This window comes from Seriola dumerili, unplaced genomic scaffold, assembly GCF_002260705.1.
Source record: "Seriola dumerili isolate Sdu_G_001 unplaced genomic scaffold, Sdu_1.0 BDQW01000086.1, whole genome shotgun sequence".
Classification (NCBI taxonomy): domain Eukaryota; kingdom Metazoa; phylum Chordata; class Actinopteri; order Carangiformes; family Carangidae; genus Seriola; species Seriola dumerili.
The window spans coordinates 1,139,903-1,164,503 of record NW_019174341.1 but is presented as its reverse complement, the minus strand read 5'-3'; the positions used below and the strand labels follow the sequence as shown (position 1 = coordinate 1,164,503).

General features: G+C 44.2%; 1 protein-coding gene across 1 annotated transcript; it reads right to left on the bottom strand.

Moving 5' to 3' along the window:
- Positions 1-337: 337 nt before the first annotated feature.
- LOC111221379 (solute carrier organic anion transporter family member 2B1-like) lies at positions 338-23,559 on the bottom strand. The gene is made up of 15 exons (XM_022744747.1): positions 23,455-23,559; positions 20,657-20,786; positions 18,487-18,624; positions 18,183-18,345; positions 17,846-18,070; positions 16,193-16,291; positions 12,653-12,783; positions 8,696-8,786; positions 8,330-8,494; positions 7,990-8,194; positions 6,895-7,036; positions 5,134-5,306; positions 3,626-3,690; positions 2,887-3,007; positions 338-1,783 (listed from the first exon to the last, which is right to left on the bottom strand). Exons 2-15 carry the CDS (start codon positions 20,741-20,743, stop codon positions 1,588-1,590), a joined length of 2,001 nt encoding a protein of 666 aa, XP_022600468.1. The 5' UTR covers positions 20,744-20,786; positions 23,455-23,559; the 3' UTR covers positions 338-1,587.
- Positions 23,560-24,601: the final 1,042 nt, after the last annotated feature.

Sequence of the window (24,601 nt, the reverse complement as noted above, 5' to 3'; positions counted from 1 at the left end):
ACTCGTCTGTGTGTGAAGTCTTCAGTCTAACGTTATCCGTCAGAGATGAGACCTTTTCTGATTTAAAACGCACCAGTGTCACAGTGAAAGTACCAGCAGCTATAAAACTGCGATCTCTACCTTTCATTAAATATATGGAGGCAGTTTGGTCCCAGTCAGACAGGAAGTGGAGAAAGTTATATAAAACACAGACGTCACTGAGCTGGTGTTCATTATTGATCTGCTTATTGATCAGTAAATTCATTTACCTGACGGTCGACCTGCACGATGACCCGGAGTTTTCAGCTGCAGAGGAAATTCTTTAGTTTCAAACTGATTCAGCAGATATTCTTACAAACAGATTTAACACTTTTATTTCCATTATATTCAATACCAAAGACTTTCATAGAAATATTCTGGTAATTTACAGCTAATCTTTAGGAATTTGTGAAGAAATTATGAAGAAATTTTCTGTAGAATCCAGGAGCTGTAAAATAAAGTGTTGCTGATATTTCAAAGTAAAGTCCCGACAAAAGAACGAATCACAGTTTCAGACTGTCGTCATGTCGAAGCAGCAGGAACTGAACTAAACCAAAAACAAACTTAATCAATAATGTTCAGTTTTATTAAAACTGGCTTTAAATTTCTTTCTCACAGTTTTAGATTAGAAGCATTTGTCAAAGACATGAACCAGCTCATAATATGACAGAACCAGAACCACAGAGGCTTCTCAGACCCAGACAGAACACAATGCTAATGTTATTGTTCTCCTCTCAGCATATATCCTTGACATATATACACTCCACTTCATACACTGAATACTTGTAAATAGTCAATGCAATCACGCATTGACAAAAGAAAAAAACACCCTTATATAAACAACCACATATAAAAATCATTTTAAGAAATCTCTGTAAAATGTCTTTATACATTTTCTTGGTTTAAAAATATATGATTGTGATTTTCACAGAAAAGTTTTCATGTTACAAAATTCAATAATAAAAAGTCTCATCACTGCAGAGAAAGTGTCACATTAAAGGTCAGACAGACACATTCACTCTGTTCTTAGAGAATCATAGAAATAGTGTCTGGGATGTCGCCGCAGCTTTAAAACAGACATGTTAGCATGGCTGCTAATGTGGCTGCTAACAAGCTGTTAACATGGCTGCTAATACGGTTGCTAATGTGGCTGCTAGCATGGCTGCTAACAATAAGCTGAATAACTGAAGTCACATCACAGTGTCCTGACTGTCTGTGGAGGAAGTCGGGAGTTTTCCCGTTCACTTCAACAGTCAGGTTTGTTTGAGCAGCATCCAGTGGCCGTTAGAGGAACTGCAGCTTATTAAACATCAGCAGCTGATTCCACAGCTTTAAAGTTGGAGGTGTTTGTTTGGTCTCATCATATAAAAACAGTGAATATGTCACTGGAGTTGTTAGTGAAGCCTGTAGAGTGTTTGAATGTACAAAAATACAGTATAAAAAGCCTCTTAGCCTCATTACAACGGCCGACTGAGGAACACTCCACGCTGCTCGCTCGCAGCGCAGCGAGTCCGTTACTTTCTCACATCTTAGAAAATGTCTTTTCTGGCGCCCTCTCCTTGGCCTCCTTCAGGTCTTGATGCCCTTCAGTTCTTTCTCTTTACATGAACTCTTCTCCGTGGGTTTCTGATCGTTCACCAGCTTGTAGCCTCCTTTACCGACCGGCTCTGGTTCCTGACGCCCCGCCCTCCTGCGAAGCACCACGACGGTCAGCAGGAAGCAGAGCAGGCCCCCGCACACGAAGACCACCTGCAGACCCAGAAACCTGCACACACAAACACACAGGTGGTCATGGACCTGTTATCCAGAGAACTCTTATCATTCTGCCCCTGATGTGCTGAACGAAGTTCGATGATACGTTGAATTTCATAAATACATCACAATGTTGACAATAATGTTTCCATCCATTGGCATCATTGGCCCCCCTGGTTTAAATCATATCTCTCTGGACTCACGCCATTTATCAGTGGTTCAGTTTATCAGTGGTGTTCCCCAAGGCTCTGTCTTAGGTCTCCTTTTATTAATCATCTACCTTCTTCCCCTGGGACACATTTTTAATAAATGCGGTGTTCTGTTACGCTGATGACACTCAGCTCTACATGTCTACCAAGACAAATTCCACCCTCCTCCCTCTCTGATTGGCTACTGGACATTAAATCCTGGTTGTCCACAAACTTTCTCAAACTCGACACTGATGAAACTGAGGTTCTCCTTGGTGGTACCAGAACTACTCGTGTCCACATTACCACGTTTTCCATTTAAAACGCATCTTCTTTTCCTACATTTCCTCCTGTGTCCTTCCTTACTGCTGCTAACGCAGGTGCTAACGTGTTGATTTGTAAAATACAGGTGTAACTGACATTAATAAAGGCCTGTGTGAAGTTTGGTCTGTTGAAAGTGGTGAAAGAAATATGATGAGACAACACATTATTCACAGCACATTAAGCTCTGGAGTAAAAATGTTCAGCAGATGTTCAGATAAATTAATGTCAACTGAAGTCACAATAAGTTAGATGTTTTCTGGGAAACACTGAGACGTGTTTGGATATGTTTCTGTCCCTGCTCAGGTACAACACACGTCAGTCTTTCTGAGCTCATCATGTGTCACCGCTGTGATTCTTGGCTGTTTGACATATTTTCTTTCTGGTTAATTTTTGCAGTAAAACCATCAGGAGACTGTGAACTTGTTTTTGTGAATTTATTTCCTGAGTGGCAGCAGAACGTGCGACACCGGCCTTCAGAAACCGAGTCAATAAAACAATCTAAAATCTGATTTAATCCTAATTTCTAGAGATTATCTTCTTATATTTGGGCCGATGTAATATCACATGGTCCACCTGATGGATGTGGCAGGTGAATCCGTCTCACCTCTGTCTGAAGCGGTCCAGGTTGTAGTAGAGGCAGGACGTCTGCTTGCCGCACTTCTTGCCCCACAGGATGCAGGTGGTGTCGATGACGCTGCCGTACAGCACCGGGCCGGGCATGAACGCTGCACAGAGACGGGTGAAAGGTCAAGAAAGGAACAAAAAAAAAAGGTTGTATGTGTAATTTACATATTTAGGTTTTTATTGCTCTTTATATTATATTATATTATTATTATATTTAGAAAATTCTACTAATGTGAACATTTGGAATAAAAACACTTTTAGATTTCTTACATTTTTCGTTGGTGTCAGATTATTTAATACAGAATTTTTGGTTTTATTCTTTTCCAAACATCTTTTAACCTTTTATTATTATTTTATCTGCACTACTATGATTTACTTTATTACTTTTCTTTTCATTGGTTGTATTCTGTAAAGCACTTCCTGTTACATCGTATGTATGAAAAGTGCTGTACAAATAAAGTCTGATTGATTGATAACGGTGATGAACGCTGATTGGAGCGGCCTCACCAGACTTAGATAATGTCGGTCACGGTAATGACCTGGATAAAAACAAAGATGTCCCCAACGACCACGAAACATGAGTCACAATAAAAACTTAAACTTGGCACTGAAACAGCAGCGAGACTCAGACCCACGGACCGGAGCTCAGCCAGTCACCTCACACCTGCTCGCTGCCTTGCTCAGTGTGTGTGCGAGCAGGTGACGGAGGAGTGACTCACCGAGGACTCTGAACAGCATGTACTGAACTCCCACTGCAAAAGACTTGTCCTCTGTGGGCACCGTCCTGCAGCAGAGACACACATGATCAAGGTGATGAGTGTGTGTGTGTGTGTGTGTGTGTGTGTGGTTCGCAGACGTGCTGAAACAGAGCAGGGCAGCATGAATGCAGGTGGCTGATGGGTAATAACAGTAACATGAAACACTTGGAGTCTCTGTGCAGGAGGAGAGGAGGTGTGGGAGCAGTGAGGGGAGGTGAAGAGAGACAGGTGTATGCAGGTGATGAGATACGATAAGACGAAGCTTTACTGAGGGAAAAATGTAGTAAGGAATAAAAGAAGAAACAGAATGTAAAGTAAATAAGATGAAACTCTCATCAACAGTCGGCAGCATCTGATGACGGAAAAAAATACAAAGCAAAATAAAACCTGCCCTCTCTGCAAAACTAAAAAAAATGTATAGACCCGTCCTGTTTTGGTTTTTATACGATCTCTAATTAGTTCCTTCAGTGTTCTCCTGGAGCCGGTTCTCCTGGAGCCGGTTCTCCTGGAGCTGGTTCTCCTGGAGCCGGTTCTCCTGGAGCCGGTTCTCCTCCCTGTGGAGTCTGAGTTAATGTTTCACAGCTGCTCACGCTCACTTTGTGCAACAGCAGCAAATTCAAAACAAAGATCTTCACTGACGGAGTCTGGTCACTTTCCACGGAGGAGGAAGGGGAGGAAGAGGAGGAAGAGGAGGAGGAGCAGGAGGGGGAGGGGGAGGAGCAGGAGCAGGAGGAGGAGCAGGAGGAGGAGGGGGAAGGAGGGAGGAGGAGGAGGAAGAGGAGGAGAGGAGAGGAGGCAGGAGGACGGCGGCAGAGGAGCGAGGAAGAGGAGGAGAGGAGGAGAAGGAGGAGGAGGAGGAGGAAGAGGAGGAGGAGGAGGAGGAAGAGGAGCTGTAATCAAAGATCTGGAGTGTCACAGTCTGTAGCTGCAGTTCTTCCTCTGGTCACTGAGGTTGGTAGTTTGAAAACGGTGTGTTCTCTGTGTCACCATGACGATTATATTTTATTATATTTTATTATACTTTACCCGACAAAAAGCCTGAAAATATTCTGGTTAATATTAAATATGTTACAGCTGCAATAAGACAAATCTAAAAATAGGCTCCACCTCGTCGTTATGAGTCACTGTGGCTTTAATGACCTTAATCCACTTCCTGTTTATCCAGAGTCGGATCAAATATTAAACATCTGTGGGACATTTTGTTCTGATTGCCGTGAAGTCTTGAGTAACGGCTAAAAAGTGTTTTGTGATGTCACACTGACCTTTGACCTTTGACCAACAAAATGTAATCAGTTCAGGAATCAGGAATAGAAATACAGAAGGAACTACAGCTGTCAGAGAAATGTAGAGAAGGAAGAAGTTAAATATTTCAATTTTTCAAGTGTAAAGCAGCACAAACAGGAAATACTCGCTACAGAGTCCAGCTGATCTTTATTCCCTTTGTCAGACTCAGCGTGGTGTTTTCATACCTGAGGATCATCATGTACGACGGCGTCTGGGAGAAGGACGCAACGAAGCTGGTGAGACCCAGGAGGACCACGAAGGGGCGGAGGAGGTGGCCGCATCCGCTGCCGCAGGTCCCAGGAGAGGCGAAGCCGGGACCGCCGCCGACACCGCCGACGCACCGACACGCGGTGTAGTTCTGCAGAGACAAACAGTGTCAGGATACGGGCTGAGGCTCCGCCCCCTTACTGGCCTCTCCGCACACTGATGATGATTACTCGAGAATTTACTACAATCACCAACAGGGAGGACAGAGCAGACGCTTCAGGTGAGGTGGACATCAGTTACCTGTGTGTGCTCCACTGAACCCACAGCTGACGTCTGAACACCCTCAGGTGGTGCTTTGAGGTACTGCACGTGTTTCCTTTCCTCTAAAATATCCACTCGTTGCTCCCTTTGCTCCTGAATTTAAGTTCCAGCAGGAACCAGTCAGTATTTCATGAGGACCTGATTCATACAACAGACAGTAACTCGCAGCCTGTTTCTTAATGAGTCGTCGGCTTCAAACCTGCAATAAAAGAAGTTCTCTGTACTTTTCTGATTTTCTATGTGAAAATAAAAGTTTCCCTCCAGGTGGATATTTTTATTCAGTCACTTTCTTTCATCCCTCCACGTCTACGTCAGCTCAGCTCTGGGAGTGTTTAGTGTTTCCTGGACTGAACGTGGTGAGATTTTATCCAGCTGAGTCATCAGTCACTTCTTTTGGATTTCCATCAGTATAATAATGCTGCTCTACAAAACCCCTCTCAGTTTACCAGAAAGCCTGGATATTTTATCATTCTCTGCACATCTGGCCAGTCAGTCCAAGTCCAAGAGTTTTAGGGCGACAAAAAAATTCATCTGAAATCTAAAAAAAGTTGTAATATTACAAAAAAAACTCCTAATTATTTTGTTTCAGTCTTAATTTTTAGAGAAAACAGACGTAATATTTAGAGAAAAAATTTCTATATATATATACATATATATATATAAGAAGATGATAATATAAAAAAAAATCATAATTTTTCTAGAAAATAAGTCGTAATATTAGTAAAAAAAAAGACATAATAATTTGAGAACAAAGTTGTAATATTATTAAATATTAATAAAATGATATTTGGAGAGAGAAGTTGTAATATCTTGAGAAACATTTTGAGGAATATTACATGAACCAATCAAACGTCAGTGGCAGCTGCTGTTTGTCTGTCAGTCAGTAGAATAGACTGGTGGAGAGACGTGTGTTTGGTGGTTTGAAACGTGACTTAAATGATTAATTGAACATCAAAATAGTTCCTCATTAATCTTTCTTCACTCGACTGACGGGTGCAGCTCTAAAAGAATCAGACTGTTACAGCTTTTCATTTTCACTGGAAAACAACGAGCAGTCCAACCTTGAAAATGAAATCACAATTCGTCATCGTTTCTGATGAAAATAAAGTGATCAGTGTCTTTACTCAAGACCTCTTCCACAGAAACAGATGTAGGTGGAGAAGCTAGTTGGAATGCATCAGGCGGCGAGAGAGACCATGAGACAAAACACAAGGTGTGACGTCAACCACTCCACCTAAAACACCGAGCCGAGGGAACCGGCAGCCGGTTCTCTGTCACTGCACAGAACGTCTCTTTGAATTCATGGCATGAAAGAGTGGAGAAGTGAACCTGAAGCTTCTGCGCCGCATTAGTGTGAATGTGTGATAAATGTTTTTTGTATCGAGGATTTTAAAGTAAAATGATTAAATAACTCTCACTATCACTTTGTTGCTGGCGTCCTTCTCCTCGGTGCTGCAGCCGGCGTGGCAGGGAGACCTGAACTCCACCCCGTCGGAACCACAGACCGGGTTAAAGGCCTCATGAGGACACCGACAGCTGGAGCTGCACGGCAACTCAGCACTGAAAATAAAAACCACACACATTATTAAACTTATACACCTTAACTAGTCTGAGGTTGTGAAGCGTTTCAAGGTAGAATTTGTTCTAACTGCCCTAAAATGTGACGGTGGCAGCTCTGAGAGCGGCATCAGTACATTTAGTTCCCTGTTCATCATTTTCAGTCAGTAGTAAAATCAGTTCCCTGACAACAGTGAAATGAATTCCCTGTCAATGTTGAAACTGATTCCCTGTCAGTAACATTAATGTCAATGGTGACATTAGTTTTCCTTCATAAATAAAATCAGAATGCAATAAACAGAAAAAAAAAAAAAAATTAAATCAGTTCCCCATCAGTTTTAAAAAAAGTTCCCAGTTAGTGGTGAAATTAATTCTCTGTCAGTATCACAATACATCATTTAAAACACACATATGAATAATAAAAATAGTGATGGTTAAATTCCATTTAGCTTATCGATGCTATTAGTTCCCTTTCAGGCTTGAAATGATTTCCCTGTAAATAATGACAGTAGTTCCCTGTTACTAGTGAACTCAATTAATGTCAACAGTAGAATTAGTTCCCTTTCAGTGAGTGACCTATAAGCAGTTAAATTAACCCTGATGAAATTAGTTCCCTTCCATTGGTAAAATAAGTTCCCTGTCAGTAGTTTGTGGTAGACTAGCAGTCAGTAGCAGTGAGTACTCTTCTCTTCCCTATTGCTAAGCTAACGGGGAACTAAATTTACTACTGTTCGCCACAGTACCCGGATGTCTGTATTTCAGTATCTCTCACCACTCTCTCTCGTTTCAGATGTCTACTTCCTGCCCTTGTGTGTTTCCCGCTCCTGTGATTGTCTTGCCTGGTTAGTTTTTTGACCTTGAGTTTGTTTACTTTCCTCTGCCTGCGAACTGGACCTTTACAGGTAAAAGCCTTCGGGAGCTGTTTAGTGTGGAGTGGACTGTGTCTGAGTTCTTGCCTTGAGGTTTTGTTACTGGAGGGAAAGATCCCGGCGACCGGCTGGGTGGAGCAGCCGAGGAGCAGCAGCGGCGTGGCGGAGAACATGCAGAGCAGGATGGCGATGGTGCACAGCTTGCTGGCACCGCTGACCGAAAGATTCAGTCTCCGCATCAGAACTCCACCCAGGACGGTGCCCAGCACCGCCAGCGGGATACTGACTCCCCCTGAGGGAAACACATCAAGCAAACAGATTCGACCCAAACCGTCTGTTAGCTTAGCATTAGCTTAACGTGACTTCAGCTGTAACACATGATACATTCATGCCGATTCCAGGGGATGAATCCCACAGACACACTCACCTATCATCATGGTGGCGAAGGAGACGGTCTGGCTGAACTGTCGCTCGATGAACTTGGCCATAAAGGTGGCGAGGCCGGCCAGCAGCGCCGCCAGGTTGACCTGCGCCAGGACCACCAGCAGGTAGATGGGACTCTGCAGCGTCCGCAGAGCGATGCGAGGGAAACCTGAAGGACAGTGAAGCTGATTAGGTCTCACTCGAAAAGGGTCAGTTCACCCAAATTACCCAAGACACCGCTGTGAACCACTGGGGCGACATGACACTGAAGAAATGTTCCCGGCTGTGATGTCAGTGACCCCTGCTCAGTGTCGCTGCCCTTCAGTTGCCTCTGCTGCAGCTTCAGACAGTGACAGAAAGAGACTCTTACTTTTGAGGAACTGAAGGAGGGACAGTTCCTGCGGCGGGTCTGTCTGCTGTTGCTTGCTGTCCGGTCTGGACTCGACATCGTCTGCACCGTCCTGGACAAATATGGAAACAGAACATCACAGACTGGACTTTGTGTTTTCACTGCAGGATTCGAAACCTCTCCGTCTGCAGCTGCAGCGACTTTAAGGAAGTCTGCTGGGGCCCCGCATGTTACACAGGGTCACACTGAAGACACCCTCCATAAACAAGTCCTCTGTGTGCTCAACTATTGTAGAGACTGTTTATCTTACTCATGCAACAAGGATTTATTTAGTCTACAACACTGGAGAAAAACAAAGACCTCCACTAATTCCTAACTTTGCATCAGACAGTCAGATAAACCTCTGATAGAAGGTCATCAACATATTCAGACAGAACTGGGAGCTGATTGTTGAGGTGAAGCTCCTGGTTTATCAGTTGGTCTACGTTCCAACCTCCAGCACAGATCAGGACAGGAATTCAGACTGATAGATGTTTTCTTGGCAGCATGTTTGTTGTGTTGTTCTTCTGGAACATAATGTTTGGTCCACTTGTTTTCAGCAGAAACTGCATTTACATATCATCATCTTTTAAGTTGATATATTGAACTTGTGATCAAACTGGTGCTTTTTTCCACCTCCAGCAGTTACACACTCGATTGTTCATGTGGAGTCCAGTGTTCCTTCTCTTTGAGCTCTGTGTTTGGTCTCCACCAGCTCCAGAGGGAAATATCTGACTCTTTAGCTGCTAAATGCTCCGCTATGTTCACCAGCTGCTCTCTGTCTGAGTCTGTCTGAGACTGTCCTGTAGAAAACAAACCCATAGGTCGTCTGTGCGGCAGGTTATTATCACCCATAGTTACGCTTTCTTGCTAGGCGACATCTTACAATGGCTGACGAGGACTAACGCTCTGCAACGGCCCAAAAACACTCCCATCAAATTCAGAAACGATGCAGGTTCAAAAACACGTACGAAAATACGAAAACAAATACGACATCGTGATGCAGGAAGACAAAACAAAAACACACAAACCCCCAAAACAAATGCGCTGACTCAGGAGACACTGGGTCGAATCAGAGCATCATTCAGGTTGGACTTGTTGGTTTTTACGGATGTTTCTCTGAAAACAGCTGAAACTCAGTGTAAAGCTCCATTAGTGCAGGGTTTTATAAAAACAACTCTGAACATCAGGGTTCAACCTCCTGCACACGTCCCCGCTGCCTTAGATAAGATCCTTTATCATAGTCATGTTGGGTGGCCGCGGTGCTCAATGAAGGGAAGATCATATACAAACAATTACTCATCAGATGGTTTATGTTACTTAAATCCAGTGTTCAGTTCAGAGCAGAGGAATGTGCCTCAGCTCATGGAGTTTCTGCTCCGCCACAAAAACACTTCTGCAAAGACATGGAGCTGTTGGTGCCACGACTTCCTGGGTTAAATAAACACACACACGCACGCATGCACACACGCACGCATGCACACACGCACGCACGCACACACGCACGCACACACACATACACACACACACACAGCTGCCAAAGTCCACAGTGAAGCTGAACCTCAGTGTTATTAAATCACTTCTCCTGAGAGTACTTTCACTAAAAGCGGAAACACAGTTAGAGTTAATTCAACACACTGAGATCAGCACCACACACACACACACACACACACACAGCAGGCGTTCCGCTCTCTCACTGAGGTCCGTACACGAAGGTGAATGCAGGTATTATATATCATCCACACAGAAGCACAGCCGCACTTTGAGATGGTCAATGACAGGCGCTCGTCAGCATCGAGCTGTTTAACCACGTACGACACGCCGAGCAGCAGTGCACAAGGTTTTGTTGAATGGCAGAGTGAACCACAGTCTGGGACAACAGATAGTGGGAAGAAGAAGAATGTGTGGAATGTGGAGATTCTGTCTTTATCTGATGAAAAGACTGGAAACAAAACTGCCTGCGGATCTGCAGCCGAGTGCCAGCACAGAATCTGATCCTGCAGGATTATAAGGTTACACAAGCTGGAAATCTACACATCCTGTTTCATGGAGGTCAAACCATGTGTGTGTGTGTGTGTGTGTGTGTGTGTGTGTGTGTGTGTGTGTGTGTGGGGAGAAGACACACCAGCAAACATCTGTATGTTCAGTGCACCACGGCACAAACATTTCACCTTTGACATCGTTCACAGAGAGAGAGGTGAAATCCCGGTGGAGTTTAAAAGTGAAAGTTCTGGTCTCTGGCCTCAGTTTGCTGCTGCGCCACTTCAGGGAGTCGAGTTGAGTTTCATCTGTTGAGCAACTGTTGGATCAGTCTCTTCATTTAGCTGATAAATCTGTGCTGAACTTTCCCTTTGTTCTGGGAACTGAGCCAAAACACTCCGGAGCTGTTTGAGCTTGTTGACACAAAGTGAGTTCAGCTCATGAACATGTTGTAAATTTTCATTCTCTTTGTCATTAATTACATTTCTTTCATTTAGTTTAACTTAATTCAATTTCTTGTTTCTTTATCTCATTGTTGCTGATCAAGTTTGATTTGAAAATTTCAACTTATTTTAATAAAAAAAAAAACCTGATCATGTTTACGGTGGACAGATTAACCCGTGAGCGTCCCCACTGACCCTGTGGATGCTCATCTGATTAACTCCAAAGTGACTGAGGAACATGCAGCTTGAAAAGCTCACACAGACAAGAGACGTAATAATACAGGAAGTGTCTGCAAAACAAACAAACAAACAATATTTGCAAGATCTATTTATAAAATTTAAGATAACAATGTTTATCCTTTAACTTCCGGCGTTTTTTGTGCTGCAGCAACATGTGAATGTTTCCTGCTGACAAACAGTAAAAGCTGCTTTTAAATCTGTCAGTCACTCGATGCAGATTCAAACCTAAAATTTAATCGTCTGTTTTAAAACTGATTTTCCTTCCAGATTCTTTTCCCTCCCTCTTTTGGCTGCAAGTGAAAATATTCTTAAATCAGTTCCCTCCCTCAACTGTCTGAGTGTCATTAAACATGTTGCAGTTTGACTTCAGCCGATCATTATCTCATCAGTGGGTGTGTTTGTTTGAATGAAGCAGTAAACACATAAACACAGTGTGTGCTGACTGTGAGCCGAGCTGACAACATGTCGGAGGTTCTGGTTTCATCGCAGCAGATTTAAACTTCATGTCGACATCCAAGTTGTAATCACGTCTGACAAACTGCGACATCTGCGAACTGGTGATTAAAAGTTCAGAAGCCTGGAAACCAAACAGACATGAGCGCCACACATCAGCCACTGGTCTGTTGCTCGCGGCAACCAAGTCACTGTTGATCATCCCGCACAGCGAGGACACGGCTCAGCTAAACCTGAGCAACCATCAACCCTCGGTTGTCATGGTTACGACGAGAAAAACGCGGACTGTACCGAGAGTGGCGTACTTGGCTTCGTCGCCATGGTTACTATAATAAAGGTCATGGCTTGGTTAGGGTTCAGGAAATCAACGTCATTTAGGGAAAAATAAGCACTTCCTCAACATTAGATGATCTCTGTTGTTGTCATGGTTACAACATAAACAGCTGGTTTCACGAACACACGGCTCTCCTGTGTCACATTAATCCGTCCACCACCTCCTCCTCCTGACGTGGACTCTGTCTCTCTTTAAACTACGTCACCGACACTTTCCCTTCGCTCCTGTCATCATCACTACGACCACTAGATGTCGCCTAGCAACAGAACCTATGTCATAACAACCTGCTGCTCAGACGACCTGTGGGCTCGTTTGTTTCCTCTGATGAAAACAAGACACTGTTCACCTCAGACAGAAAGACTCATGGTGCGTTCAGGAGCGTCGTGTCAACTCCAGCGTCTGATGTTAGAGTTTCCCATCTAACTTTTATGTGTGTGTTTTCAGCTGATCACCGAAGCAGCTCCACTCAGCGCCTCCTCTGTTCCTCACCTCTTTGGGCATGTCCCTGGGGAAGAAGAGGTAAGGCAGCGCAGTGAGGAAGAGGAGGCAGGACGCCACCAGGAAGCCGAGCCACCAGGCCCCCACCCAGCGCAGGTCTTTGGAGTCCAGCTTGATCTCGTCTGGAAAAAGAGCAGAGTGCAGGTCGGCCATGGAGCGCAAAGTAAACTCTCTGTATTACATGTTTATCAGTCATTGATTACATGATCCGGCTAGAACGAGCATCACTTCCTCGTGGTCGTATCCCTCCGCCACTCAAACTAGTTACAGGTTACATCGCTGTTTATCCAGTCACATGATATATTAAAAACATTTATGTGAAATTTTCTCCTGATTTCTGTGAGTAGTCTTGAGTAAAAGGTTCACTGAGGTTCATATAGATCAGAGGTTCCACATATCAGATATGTTGGCAGACCACATGTGACCTTGTAACGACACGGAGGCCTGATTATGTCTCCTCTGATGTTTTAAATGGAAATTGGAGCATATTTTTTAAACAACTTGTTTTATATCAGTGTCTTTTGAAAAAACCTCATATCCTATTTCATGTCTAGTTAATTATTTTTAAACATTTCAAATCACAATTTATATACATATATTTTATTATATCGTTACGTCTTTTCACCAAAATTACAAGTACTATTTTACAAACAGTATTTTGTTGGCCCACTTGCAGTACCTTTGCGGCCCACCAGTGGGCCCCACAAATATAGATAAATTAAACAGTTTATATGGACGTCAGAGGAAAAAAAACTTTGCTGCAGTTTTATCTCTTAAATTTTTATGGATTTCATTTTGTTTTATTTCTCACGTCTCTCTGACCATCATCATCTGCAGCGACTCACGACTCTGAAAATCCAATGTTTACTCCATGTTTTCATTCTGATCCTTTTGACTTATCTGACTCTACAATGCAGCTTTCATTCAGTTTTCATTGACAAATCTTCGTATTTCAGTTGTCATGACAACCACAGCAGCATGAAACAGTTATCATCAGCTGCTCTGATGCTTCTTTCGGATGTTTGTCTGCTTCCTGCTATTCCTCGTGTTCTTCTTCTTCTTATTCCTGTTCATGAGTCACACATCACCAACGGCAACAAATTACTGGCTTAACAATAAAATACTGGTCCATATCTGGGGCAAGAAGGAGCTCTGTGACTAATGATCCTTTAATTCCTCGTTAATGCTCAAATATGTTCATACACATGTGTTTGTAGTTCTACACTTGTGGGGACCTGCACTAGCATATGCATTACAAGGTCCCTTGTCCTAACATAAACTAGAATCACCTCCTCCTGGTCGTATCCTTCCGCCACTCAGACTAGCTTCAAGTTACATTTCTGTTTATCCAGAGTCGTAGAAAATATGAGTAATGGCTAAAAACTGATTTGTGAGGTCACACTGACCTTGACCTTTTTACCTTTGGCTGCGTTTCTTTAAGTCGTTACTGAGATATCGTGTCCATGAGAAGGGGACGGACAAACCGAAAACAATATGGCTCCGACTGTTGCTGGAGCAGAGGAAAAAAAGTCTTGATCCTCAATGTGCACACACGCACGCACGCACGCACGCACGCATGCACACACACAACCACACACACACACACACACATCTTTCTAAACATACATATTATACATACATGATTAAACACTTACAAACTCGCTTTTAAAATCCTACACAAACACACATTATGTACACACACATGATCACTTGCATCTCCTCCTTCCATTCACACACACACACACACACACACACACACACACACACACACACACACACACACACACGGAAACAGGTTTTTGTTTGAACAAGTCTCTAAAGAAAACTGAGCTCTATTAATCCTGAAGGCGTCAAACAACCAGAGTGTCTGAGGTTCACTGAGCATCAACAAACTCTCAAACTGAAACATGATGCGACCATGATACGCTCCGGCACTTTACCATTCATTTTCAGCCCCCACTAAGTTTTCACAAAACATCTGTGATTGATGTTGGAGATGTTAATAATAATAAAACAATAATCTTTTCGGTTTAAAAAAGATGGTGTTCTAAAATTATTTTATATAATATTATCTTATTATATTAAGATTATAATAAAAGATTTGAGATTTTGTAGATGATGTAAAAGTAAACACAGACGAGCAATCTTCTGCAGACTTTGATAATGTTATTATAAATGTAAAGATTTAAATTTCAATATATACAGTATATAAACTTATTTTCTCAAATTCAGTCAACTTAAAGTGTTAAGGCAGCCGGGCAGTTTATTTTTGTGGTTGTCTTTTTAACTTTTGTGTAACAGCAGCACAGAAAGAAAGGAATGAAGAAAGGCTGCAAACTTATAGGTAAGTTTCACTTTTTATATCTGTATAGCTCCTGAGTAAAACAAAATGTCAATATCAAATCCATCGAGTCAAATTCCAGCCTTGTTACGCAGAATGTGTGAATCAGTGTGATCACCCTGAGGTTCGAGCGCTGCTGCTGCACGTCTGTTTCCCACACGAGCAAAAGGAGGTCAACAGGGTGTGAAGTGACTGTTTGCTTTCAGAAAACCTGTTCAACACTCAGTGACTCAGTGCTGAGCTTTACAATCAAACCTCACTGTATCCTGAAGGAGTAAAAACCACGTTCTACCAACACACAACTCTCGGCTGTTTAATATTTCTGGTATCAACAGGGATGTTTGATAATCACACACTGGATTGAGAAAATTCAGTTTTATGGTTTTATTTGGTTTAATGGATTTGAACCTGGTCAATAGGGTTTCAGAAAATTCCTCAGTACAGAACAAACTGCTCTGACAAAAGTGGTAAATGATTTATTACTTCCTTCAGACTCCTGGACCTGATTGTCTATAAAGTTATATTGGTCTCCTGGTTTAGATCTTATTTAACTCACAGATGTCGCTCTGTTCTACACAATGACTGTGTCTGTTATGGTGTGCCACAAGGATCCGTGCTCGGCCCTGTTCTTTTCTCTATTTATACGTCACATTAATCAATCATAACAGACTAAATCTTCACTTCTATGCAGATGATACTCTGTTTTGATGTTTGATGTTTTTGATGTTCTATTTGATCCAGGTCTCTCTTTTAAAAAAACAAATATCAACGATATCACAAAGACTACAAATTTCCATTTTACGAAATGTCACCATGGTCCGTCTCATTCTTTCCATGTCTAAATCAACTGTCTAATAACTTAACACCAGATGTGCGTAAAGGTCAAAGGGGTGATAATTGCTGTTTGTCACAGTGCAGCATTAAAAGGTAATTTCCTGTATTTAACTCCATGTCAGTTATTTGTCTTGTTTTGCAGCAGCTGCTGTTTTCGGTACTCTGAAGAAATGAACCAACATTAATCCTTCACAGTTTTTACTTCACATTCAAACAGAGTAAACTCCCAGGACTCTAAGTGTCGCCATATACAGGAAGTCCTCCCTTTCCTTGTTGTAAATGAGTTTGACTTGACAGGAGCAGATACACAGTATTTAAGTCCAGCTGTGGATCATCAGCGCAGTGCGTCTCCTCACCTTTGTATAACTTGTCAAAGTCGACGTAGTAGCGCAGCATGATGGAGCCGGTGATGAAGCCCAAGGCCGGGCCGATGGAGGTCACAGCGAGGAGGATGCCTGGAAAACACGACCAAGAACAAACCTCAGAACATCAACAAACAAGCTGAGTTTTCCCCTTTGATTTAAAGTTATAAAAACACAACATCACTTTTATTCTGTATCTGTAAAAAGCGAAGTAAATACACAGTCTCCGCTGCTTTACATGTCGTGACCTCAGCGTTTCTCTAACGAAACTGTTTTAAAATCCTGTGACAGTTTATTTTCCTCCTTGTGGCTTTGTAACTAGTGCCCAACATACATAAACTGATGACAGGGATTACATTGCTGACCTACTTGTGGGTCTGTGTGAGTCGTGTTCGTGGTTTGAGGTCTTCTTTCAAATCGATGTCCAAAAAAGACTTGGACTGAACTTGGGGAAAAAGTTTTTCAGCTGCGATGCCAATTTAATATGTGTGTGACTGTAACCACTGGAATCTCAATGGGACCAGTTACTGAAAAACAATCTGACTAAACATTTCAGTATCTAAATGAACAGTTCTCTGCTCCCACTTATATTTCATTAGTAATTAAAATGTTGTTTTTTTGTGTTAAAACAAAGTAAGAAAGAAAGAAAAAAAGGTGGAAAGAATTCCAAGGTCTGAACATGTGGGAAAGTATTTGAGCATAAAAACACAGTCACAGTAAATGAACAGTGACCTGGGATCATTATGCCTGACTCCCTGTGTGTGGATCAGGTTCAGCCTCTTTCCAGGAAGCCAGTAAAAACCGGTTTGTTGTTGTGTGAGAACCTGCAGATGCCCCAGGCCGGCGCGGCTCCGCGGGACCCGCACACGCGACACGGAGGCCGCGACATTCCCGACATCAGCACGTTCACGAGAAGAAGAGCCGCGGTCCGTCTTTGTGCCGTGACACAAACGTCACTGATGCTGTTGTCGACTTCTAGCGGAGGCTGATGGGAGGCCGTCGACCTCATGAAATGTTCACGTTAGTTAAAGTTACCATCTCTTCACTCATAAGAAACCATATTACTGGCTACTCTCCGTCAGGTCCCAGTGTCCTTCAGAAGACATGTAAAGCTCTTCATGGTTTGGGACCAGCCTCCTTCACCAGCTCTCAGATCCTCTAAAGCTTTTAACAACTGTTACATACAAAGCTTTTTGTAACTATGGAAACCCTGGCTGGAGCTATAAGAGGCACTCAGGGAACGTTTTTATTATTTAACTTGGCTTTTAATTAATTCTCTCATATTCGAATATTTCTATTGGTTTCTGTTTTTATTTTTATTTACATATTTTATCATCTTCTGTCTTTTCCCATCAGGTAAAGGAGACACAGGTCGTATCAGAGGGTTGTTGCTGCTCCCAGATGAACGGAGGCGATACGAACAGGTGATGTGGAAATGCCGCAGACTGCTGATTGGTCAGAGAGATTGCGTCACTGTGCGAAACGGGACAAACCCGCCGTTTTTACACCACTCACTGTAGCTGTTAGTTACTGCTCTATTGTTTTAGTCTGGAGGCCGACAGGTGTGTCTTTACCGACCCCCTCTGGCCAATCACAGCCAGGTTTGAACCCTCATGCTGTTAGTCCCACCCTGACGACCTGACGTACCGAGGTAGAGCGGCGAGTTCCTCTTGCTGGCGTAGTCGTCGATGTAGGAGATGCCGAAGGGCTGGATGGGGACGGCGCCGATACCCAGCAGCAGCTGACCCACAAGCAGCAGAGGGTACACCCCCTGCTGGGCGGGGCTCTCCTGCTCGCTGCAGCTCTGATTGGAGGATGAGGTGATGAAGGGTCTTCCTGATTGGCAGAGACCTGAGCTGTTGTCACCGGATGCTGTTGGGAAACGGAAGTGAAGTGAGTGAGAGAAATCCTCTTCACCTGAGAGCCAGTCCGCTGTGTGTGTGTGTGTGTGTGTGTGTGTGTGTGTGTGTGTGTGTGGTCTCACAGCTGATGCGGTCAGTGTAGTCGTACGGTTCGTTCAAAAAGTGCGGCAGCGCCATCAGCAGTGAGGCGAAGCAGGCCAGCAGAGCTCCGCCCCCGATGAACCGCGGCCTGTGGACTCGACTGCCGAAGAAACTCACAAAGACGATGAGGACGGTGTTCCCCACCTGAAGACACACACACACACACACACACACACACACACACACACACACACACACACACACACACACACACGATCAAACCTCGTCAAAGGTCGGATGGATTGGTTTCAGGATAAGATGATTAAAAATGGCGTCTGCTCTGACCTCGTTGAAAGCCGCCAGGAGCCCAGACTTCTGGCTGGAGAGGCCGTAACGTCTCTCGATGGTGGAGATGGAGCTCTTCATGTAGCCCGACACCAGCAGCTGAGACAGCTGCAGCAAGCTGTGGCACAACACGAAGAACTGCAGAGGAGGAGGAGGAGGAGAGGAGGAGGAGGAGGAAGAGGAGGAGGAAGAGGAGGAGGAGGAAGAAGAGGAGGAGGAAGAGGAGGAGGAGGAAGAAGAGGAGGAGGAAGAGGAGGAGGAGGAAGAAGAGGAGGAGGAAGAGGAGGAGGAGGAAGAAGAGGAGGAGGAAGAGGAGGAGGAGGAAGAAGAGGAGGAGGAAGAGGAGGAGGAGGAAGAAGAGGAGGAGGAAGAGGAGGAGGAGGAAGAAGAGGAGGAGGAAGAGGAGGAGGAGGAAGAAGAGGAGGAGGAAGAGGAGGAGGAGGAAGAAGAGGAGGAGGAAGAGGAGGAGGAGGAAGAAGAGGAGGAGGAAGAGGAGGAGGAGGAAGAAGAGGAGGAGGAAGAGGAGGAGGAGGAAGAAGAGGAGGAGGAAGAGGAGGAGGAGGAAGAAGAGGAGGAGGAAGAGGAGGAGGAGGAAGAAGAGGAGGAGGAAGAGGAGGAGGAGGAAGAAGAGGAGGAGGAAGAGGAGGAGGAGGAAGAAGAGGAGGAGGAAGAGGAGGAGGAGGAAGAAGAGGAGGAGGAAGAGGAGGAGGAGGAAGAAGAGGAGGAGGAAGAGGAGGAGGAGGAAGAAGAGGAGGAGGAAGAGGAGGAGGAGGAAGAAGAGGAGGAGGAAGAGGAGGAGGAGGAAGAAGAGGAGGAGGAAGAGGAGGAGGAGGAAGAAGAGGAGGAGGAAGAGGAGGAGGAGGAAGAAGAGGAGGAGGAAGAGGAGGAGGAGGAAGAAGAGGAGGAGGAAGAGGAGGAGGAGGAAGAAGAGGAGGAGGAAGAGGAGGAGGAGGAAGAAGAGGAGGAGGAAGAGGAGGAGGAGGAAGAAGAGGAGGAGGAAGAGGAGGAGGAGGAAGAAGAGGAGGAGGAAGAGGAGGAGGAGGAAGAAGAGGAGGAGGAAGAGGAGGAGGAGGAAGAAGAGGAGGAGGAAGAGGAGGAGGAGGAAGAAGAGGAGGAGGAAGAGGAGGAGGAGGAAGAAGAGGAGGAGGAAGAGGAGGAGGAGGAAGAAGAGGAGGAGGAAGAGGAGGAGGAGGAAGAAGAGGAGGAGGAAGAGGAGGAGGAGGAAGAAGAGGAGGAGGAAGAGGAGGAGGAGGAAGAAGAGGAGGAGGAAGAGGAGGAGGAGGAAGAAGAGGAGGAGGAAGAGGAGGAGGAGGAAGAAGAGGAGGAGGAAGAGGAGGAGGAGGAAGAAGAGGAGGAGGAAGAGGAGGAGGAGGAAGAAGAGGAGGAGGAAGAGGAGGAGGAGGAAGAAGAGGAGGAGGAAGAGGAGGAGGAGGAAGAAGAGGAGGAGGAAGAGGAGGAGGAGGAAGAAGAGGAGGAGGAAGAGGAGGAGGAGGAAGAAGAGGAGGAGGAAGAGGAGGAGGAGGAAGAAGAGGAGGAGGAAGAGGAGGAGGAGGAAGAAGAGGAGGAGGAAGAGGAGGAGGAGGAAGAAGAGGAGGAGGAAGAGGAGGAGGAGGAAGAAGAGGAGGAGGAAGAGGAGGAGGAGGAAGAGGAAGAGGAGGAGGAGGAAGAGGAGGAGGAGGAGGAGGAAGACGATCAGATTTATCAGGTTCATAGGATCGAATCTGTAAAAACCAACCTCTTCATAATGAATAAATCTGAGTCCAGTCGCATCAACAACAAAGATGGAGGCTGGAAAGTGAAAGTCAGAGGAAATGTTTTCATGTTGTGACCTGAGAGAACAATTCCAGGACGGACGTCGGGAATCTGAAGCTCGACACAGAGTCAGTCACATGTCGTCACACAGGAGGTGATCTAACCAGAGGCCAGCTGCACTGAACACCTAAAGACTCTCTGAGTTAAAGTTTCCTTAAAATAAAGACACCCTTAAGTTGAAGGTTTTCTCCTGATCTTAGTCTTATCCTTAAGGAATCACTTAAAGTCAGTTAAAGCCCTTAGTGACCAAACCAAGGGAAGAACTAGAGGTTCCTGTGAGTCTGTGTGAAGTGTAACGTGCCTCAGCTGACGAGAGGTGACCTGGCTGTCAGACTCTGGATGTGAAGCAGAGACAAACCTTGATGCTGTTGAAGGGACTCCGGTGCCGAGCAGAGGGTCGTGACCCTGCGGGGTCAGAGTTCACGTTGAGGTCGTTGGCGCCCATGATTTAATTTCTACCACAGGGAGACTGAAGAGCAGAACACGGTCTGTAAGACACACAGTATGTGGCAGGTTAGACCTACACTGAACTGCACACACACACACACACACACACACACACACACACACACACACACACACACACACACACACACACACACACACACACACACACACACACACACACACACACAGTGGTATGTTAAAAACATGACAGTAACAAAGCGTGAACACAAACACACACTCCTGCTGTCACCTGTCTGCACAAACACGGCTGCAGTTTTCTAGAATCACTGAGAACATAAAGAATGTGTGTGTGTGTGTGTGTGTGTGTGTGTGTGTGTGTGTGTGTGTGTGTGTGTGTGTGTGTGTTTAAACAAAGAGAGAGAGGAGGAGTGAAAGCTGTTGGCAGTGGACGGAGGTCTGGATCGAGGCCAACAGGAAAGTCAGTGCAGCAGAAAAACAAGACGTGAAGAGAGAGAATGATAAACGAGTGTTTGTTTCCTTTCTTCACCTTCCTCTCCCGGATCCTTCACTCACTTTACATTATTATCAACATTTTAACTCTGAGGGAAAAAATCTGAACTTTGAGAATAAAGTCACAATTTACAAGAAAAAAAAGTCAAAATATTCTGAGAATGAAGTTGTAACTTTCTGTTCTGTGTTTGAGACGGAAACATCAGAGGCTTTAGAAGGAGGGAGGCGGAGCATCCTGTGAAGTTTGACTTTACACCTGGATGTGAAAACAATGGAGCTTAATCAACCTGACAGAAACAGGAAGGAGGCGGCTTCTTATCAGCAGAGGAAGGTCGAGACAATCAAAGCAGCCGCTGATTGTTTCATCATCTCAGAGTCCAAACAACCGCTGACCGACACACACACACACACACACACACACACACACACTGAGGCGTGTTTAACACACACGCTCTCCGCTGGTAAGGTGCGCCTCCGAGAGTCATGAAGAAGAAGCTCACCCAGTGGTCACTGCCGTCAGTGTGTGTGTGTGTGTGTGTGTGTGTGTGTGTGTGTGTGTGTGAGTGTGTGTGTGAGTGTGTGTGTGTGAGTGTGTGTGTGAGTGTGTGAGTGTGTGTGTGAGAGTGTGTGTGTGTGAGTGTGTGTGTGTGTGTGTGTGTGAGTGTGTGTGTGTGAGTGTGTGTGTGAGTGTGTGAGTGTGTGTGTGAGTGTGTGAGAGTGTGTGTGTGTGTGTGTGAGTGTGTGTGTGAGTGTGTGAGTGTGTGAGTGAGTGTGTGTGTGTGTGTGAGTGTGTGAGTGTGTGAGTGTGTGTGTGTGTGTGTGTGTGTGTGTGTGTGTGTGTGTGTGTGTGTGTGTGTGTGTGGATAGCAGCTCTGTCGTCAGCGTGTCATAAAGGAGACGACCATGACTCCTACAGACGTTATTACACAACTACAATAAAACATCGAATGTGTTTAATGAATAAAGTTGAAACAGTTTCACAATCATCAGATATTTTGGCAGAAAACAAATATTTTACGTAAATATAAACACGTTACATTACGTTGATAGAAAACATGATCAGGTGTATTTACAAAACATATTTCCCGCTGCAGTGGAGTTGTGTATAAATGTCGTGTTTGTTTAGACGCAGCTTTTATTTAACTGATGGTTTTTAGTTTTGCTAGTTTGATAATTACGGTTCACGGAGGATTAATCCAGATCACTTTTCATCAGGTCGTCGTTTGAATGTTTCCACTTGGTTTATGGTTAAATATTGCGTGGGGGTCGTTCAGGTGGAGAGGGAGGCGAGAGAGACCAGGAAGTGCGCCTGTCGTATTCAGTGTCACTGGTTGCTAATAACAACGGTGATATTTACAGGTGTAAAAGTTTAATTAACAACAGCTGCACCTGCAAAACTAAAAACATTACCGTGAGCCTCAATTAGCAAATGTTAGCATGCTAACGGCTTAAAGCAAGAAGCGGAACATGCTAACGTCAGCACATTAGCACCGTGTCTAAATGTCACTGCTCATTTCTTCTGTTTGTCGCCACAGAGTTTTTTCTTCCTCGGGACAAACAAAGATTAAACTACAAACTGAGTCTCATGTGCATCCGATGTAGAACTGGAGAAAGAAGAAATGTCAGAAAAAACAAAGGCTGGAACAGAAACAGAAATCTGTCTCTGCAGCTGTTGTGCAAGGCCACATCACAGAGGAGCAATAAACCGGAGCCTCTCAGCCACACTCAGGTCAGAGCGGCACAGAGCTCAGACCACAGAGTCAAATACTGACTTCCCCCAACCCTGACTGTGAGTCTGTGACTGCTGCATCACTGACCTCAGCTCAGATTCACAAACCAACGAGGTCATAGTTCAGAGTGACACACTGACTGAAGGCTGAACAAATCACAGGCATTAAATCAGATCAAAGCTTCAGTTTTGTCTGATATTATGTTTTGAGCAGTTTCCAGTACAGAGGATTAAATTACATTAATACTTCAGTAAAGCACATTAAACTTTCTACTGATGACGTGTGTGTGATCTGCAGACATCACAGCAGCAGGACTGTGAACAAGCAGCATTACAATCATTCATCTTCTTTCTCCTTCAGTTTTTCATCAGATTTTCTGTAGTTTTGAGTTTGTAAAGTTTTAGAAACAGAAACTTTCCTGCTTTAACACAGCTGCTCTAATGAAGCAGAAACATCTCATGAGTTAAGAGCCAGAGAGAAGAGACAGACGTGATTCAGTCAGACTCACCGTGACAGCAGCAGTTCTCTGCTTCTTCCTTTCACTTTGCTGCAGCTCTGATTTTCTCCGTTGGTGTTAAGCAAACCGTCCGGTAAGACTCAGTGCGGTGACACTCCTCCAGCCCCACGCTCTGCAGCCGAGGAGGGAGGGAACAACTGGAATTTGACCCTGGTGCTGAAGGAAGGGCTGACGAAAAGCAGAGGAGGAAGAGATTGCAGACCCATGTATCTAAACTTACAACCTGCAAATGGGAAAAACAGGTTTTTCTTTCACAGACTGAATGAATCTGCTTCAACAAGACAAACTCTTCTCTCACTCTTTGGCTTGATTATTTATTTTACACTCTGTACACACACTACCAAGGATTGTGGGTTTTTAAAGCCACTGCATTACAGACTGGAACATCTCCTGTCATGAAACATGTTCATGGTCGCCAGAGGATGATTCGTAGTAACACTGGAGATCCTCTGAGTTTTAAATATGTTGTTTAAAATGAAACTTTCAGATATCAAACAACAAAACACAAAAAGGAAGAATACTAAAAAGAGGAAGAACAATATGAAGAACTATACGAAGAAGAATAATAAAAAGAATACTCATAAAATGTGGAAAAAGAAGAAGAAGAATATGAAGAATTCTGATAAGAAGACGAAGAGGAGGAAGAGGAAGAAGAGTATAAAGATGAATATGACGAAGCAGGATGATGATCAGCCAGGACAACAGAAGACTCAGTCTTGATAATGTTGTTCATCATGTGACCAGCAGGTGGAGCCAAAGTCAAATCTAATGTTCTTTAACCTGCTGTTCCTCTTTACCTGTGGAACACCTGGTGACAAGAGGTGGGAGGTAACTAAGTACATTTACTCTAGTACCTGAACATCTTTAATTTTACTTCTTTTTTTGTTTATTGTGAGAGAGAGAGATAGAGAGAGAGAGAGAGAGAGAGAGAGAGAGAGAGAGAGAGANGAGAGAGAGAGAGAGAGAGAGAGAGAGAGAGAGAGACCCCAGGCTGCTGCCAGGTGAGCTTCCAGGACGCACCTGTTCAGTAGTTTTAACAAACTTTATATTTCTGCTCCACATTTCAGGGGCCATTTTTACCTGCACTGCATTTATCTGACATACGGAGTTATTTAACTATTTAAGGTTTATCAAATAC

Bases quoted from the DNA above. Each gene is read 5' to 3' on its own strand.
- LOC111221379 (XM_022744747.1), bottom strand. From the start codon at position 20,743: ATGGGCGCCAACGACCTCAACGTGAACTCTGACCCCGCAGGGTCACGA. The intron at 8,787-12,652 runs GTGAGGAACAGA...ATATTTGTCCAG, and splicing joins CCAGGGACATGCCCAAAGAG to GACGGTGCAGACGATGTCGA. The intron at 3,008-3,625 runs GTGAGTCACTCC...GTCTCTGTGCAG, and splicing joins CATGCTGTTCAGAGTCCTCG to CGTTCATGCCCGGCCCGGTG.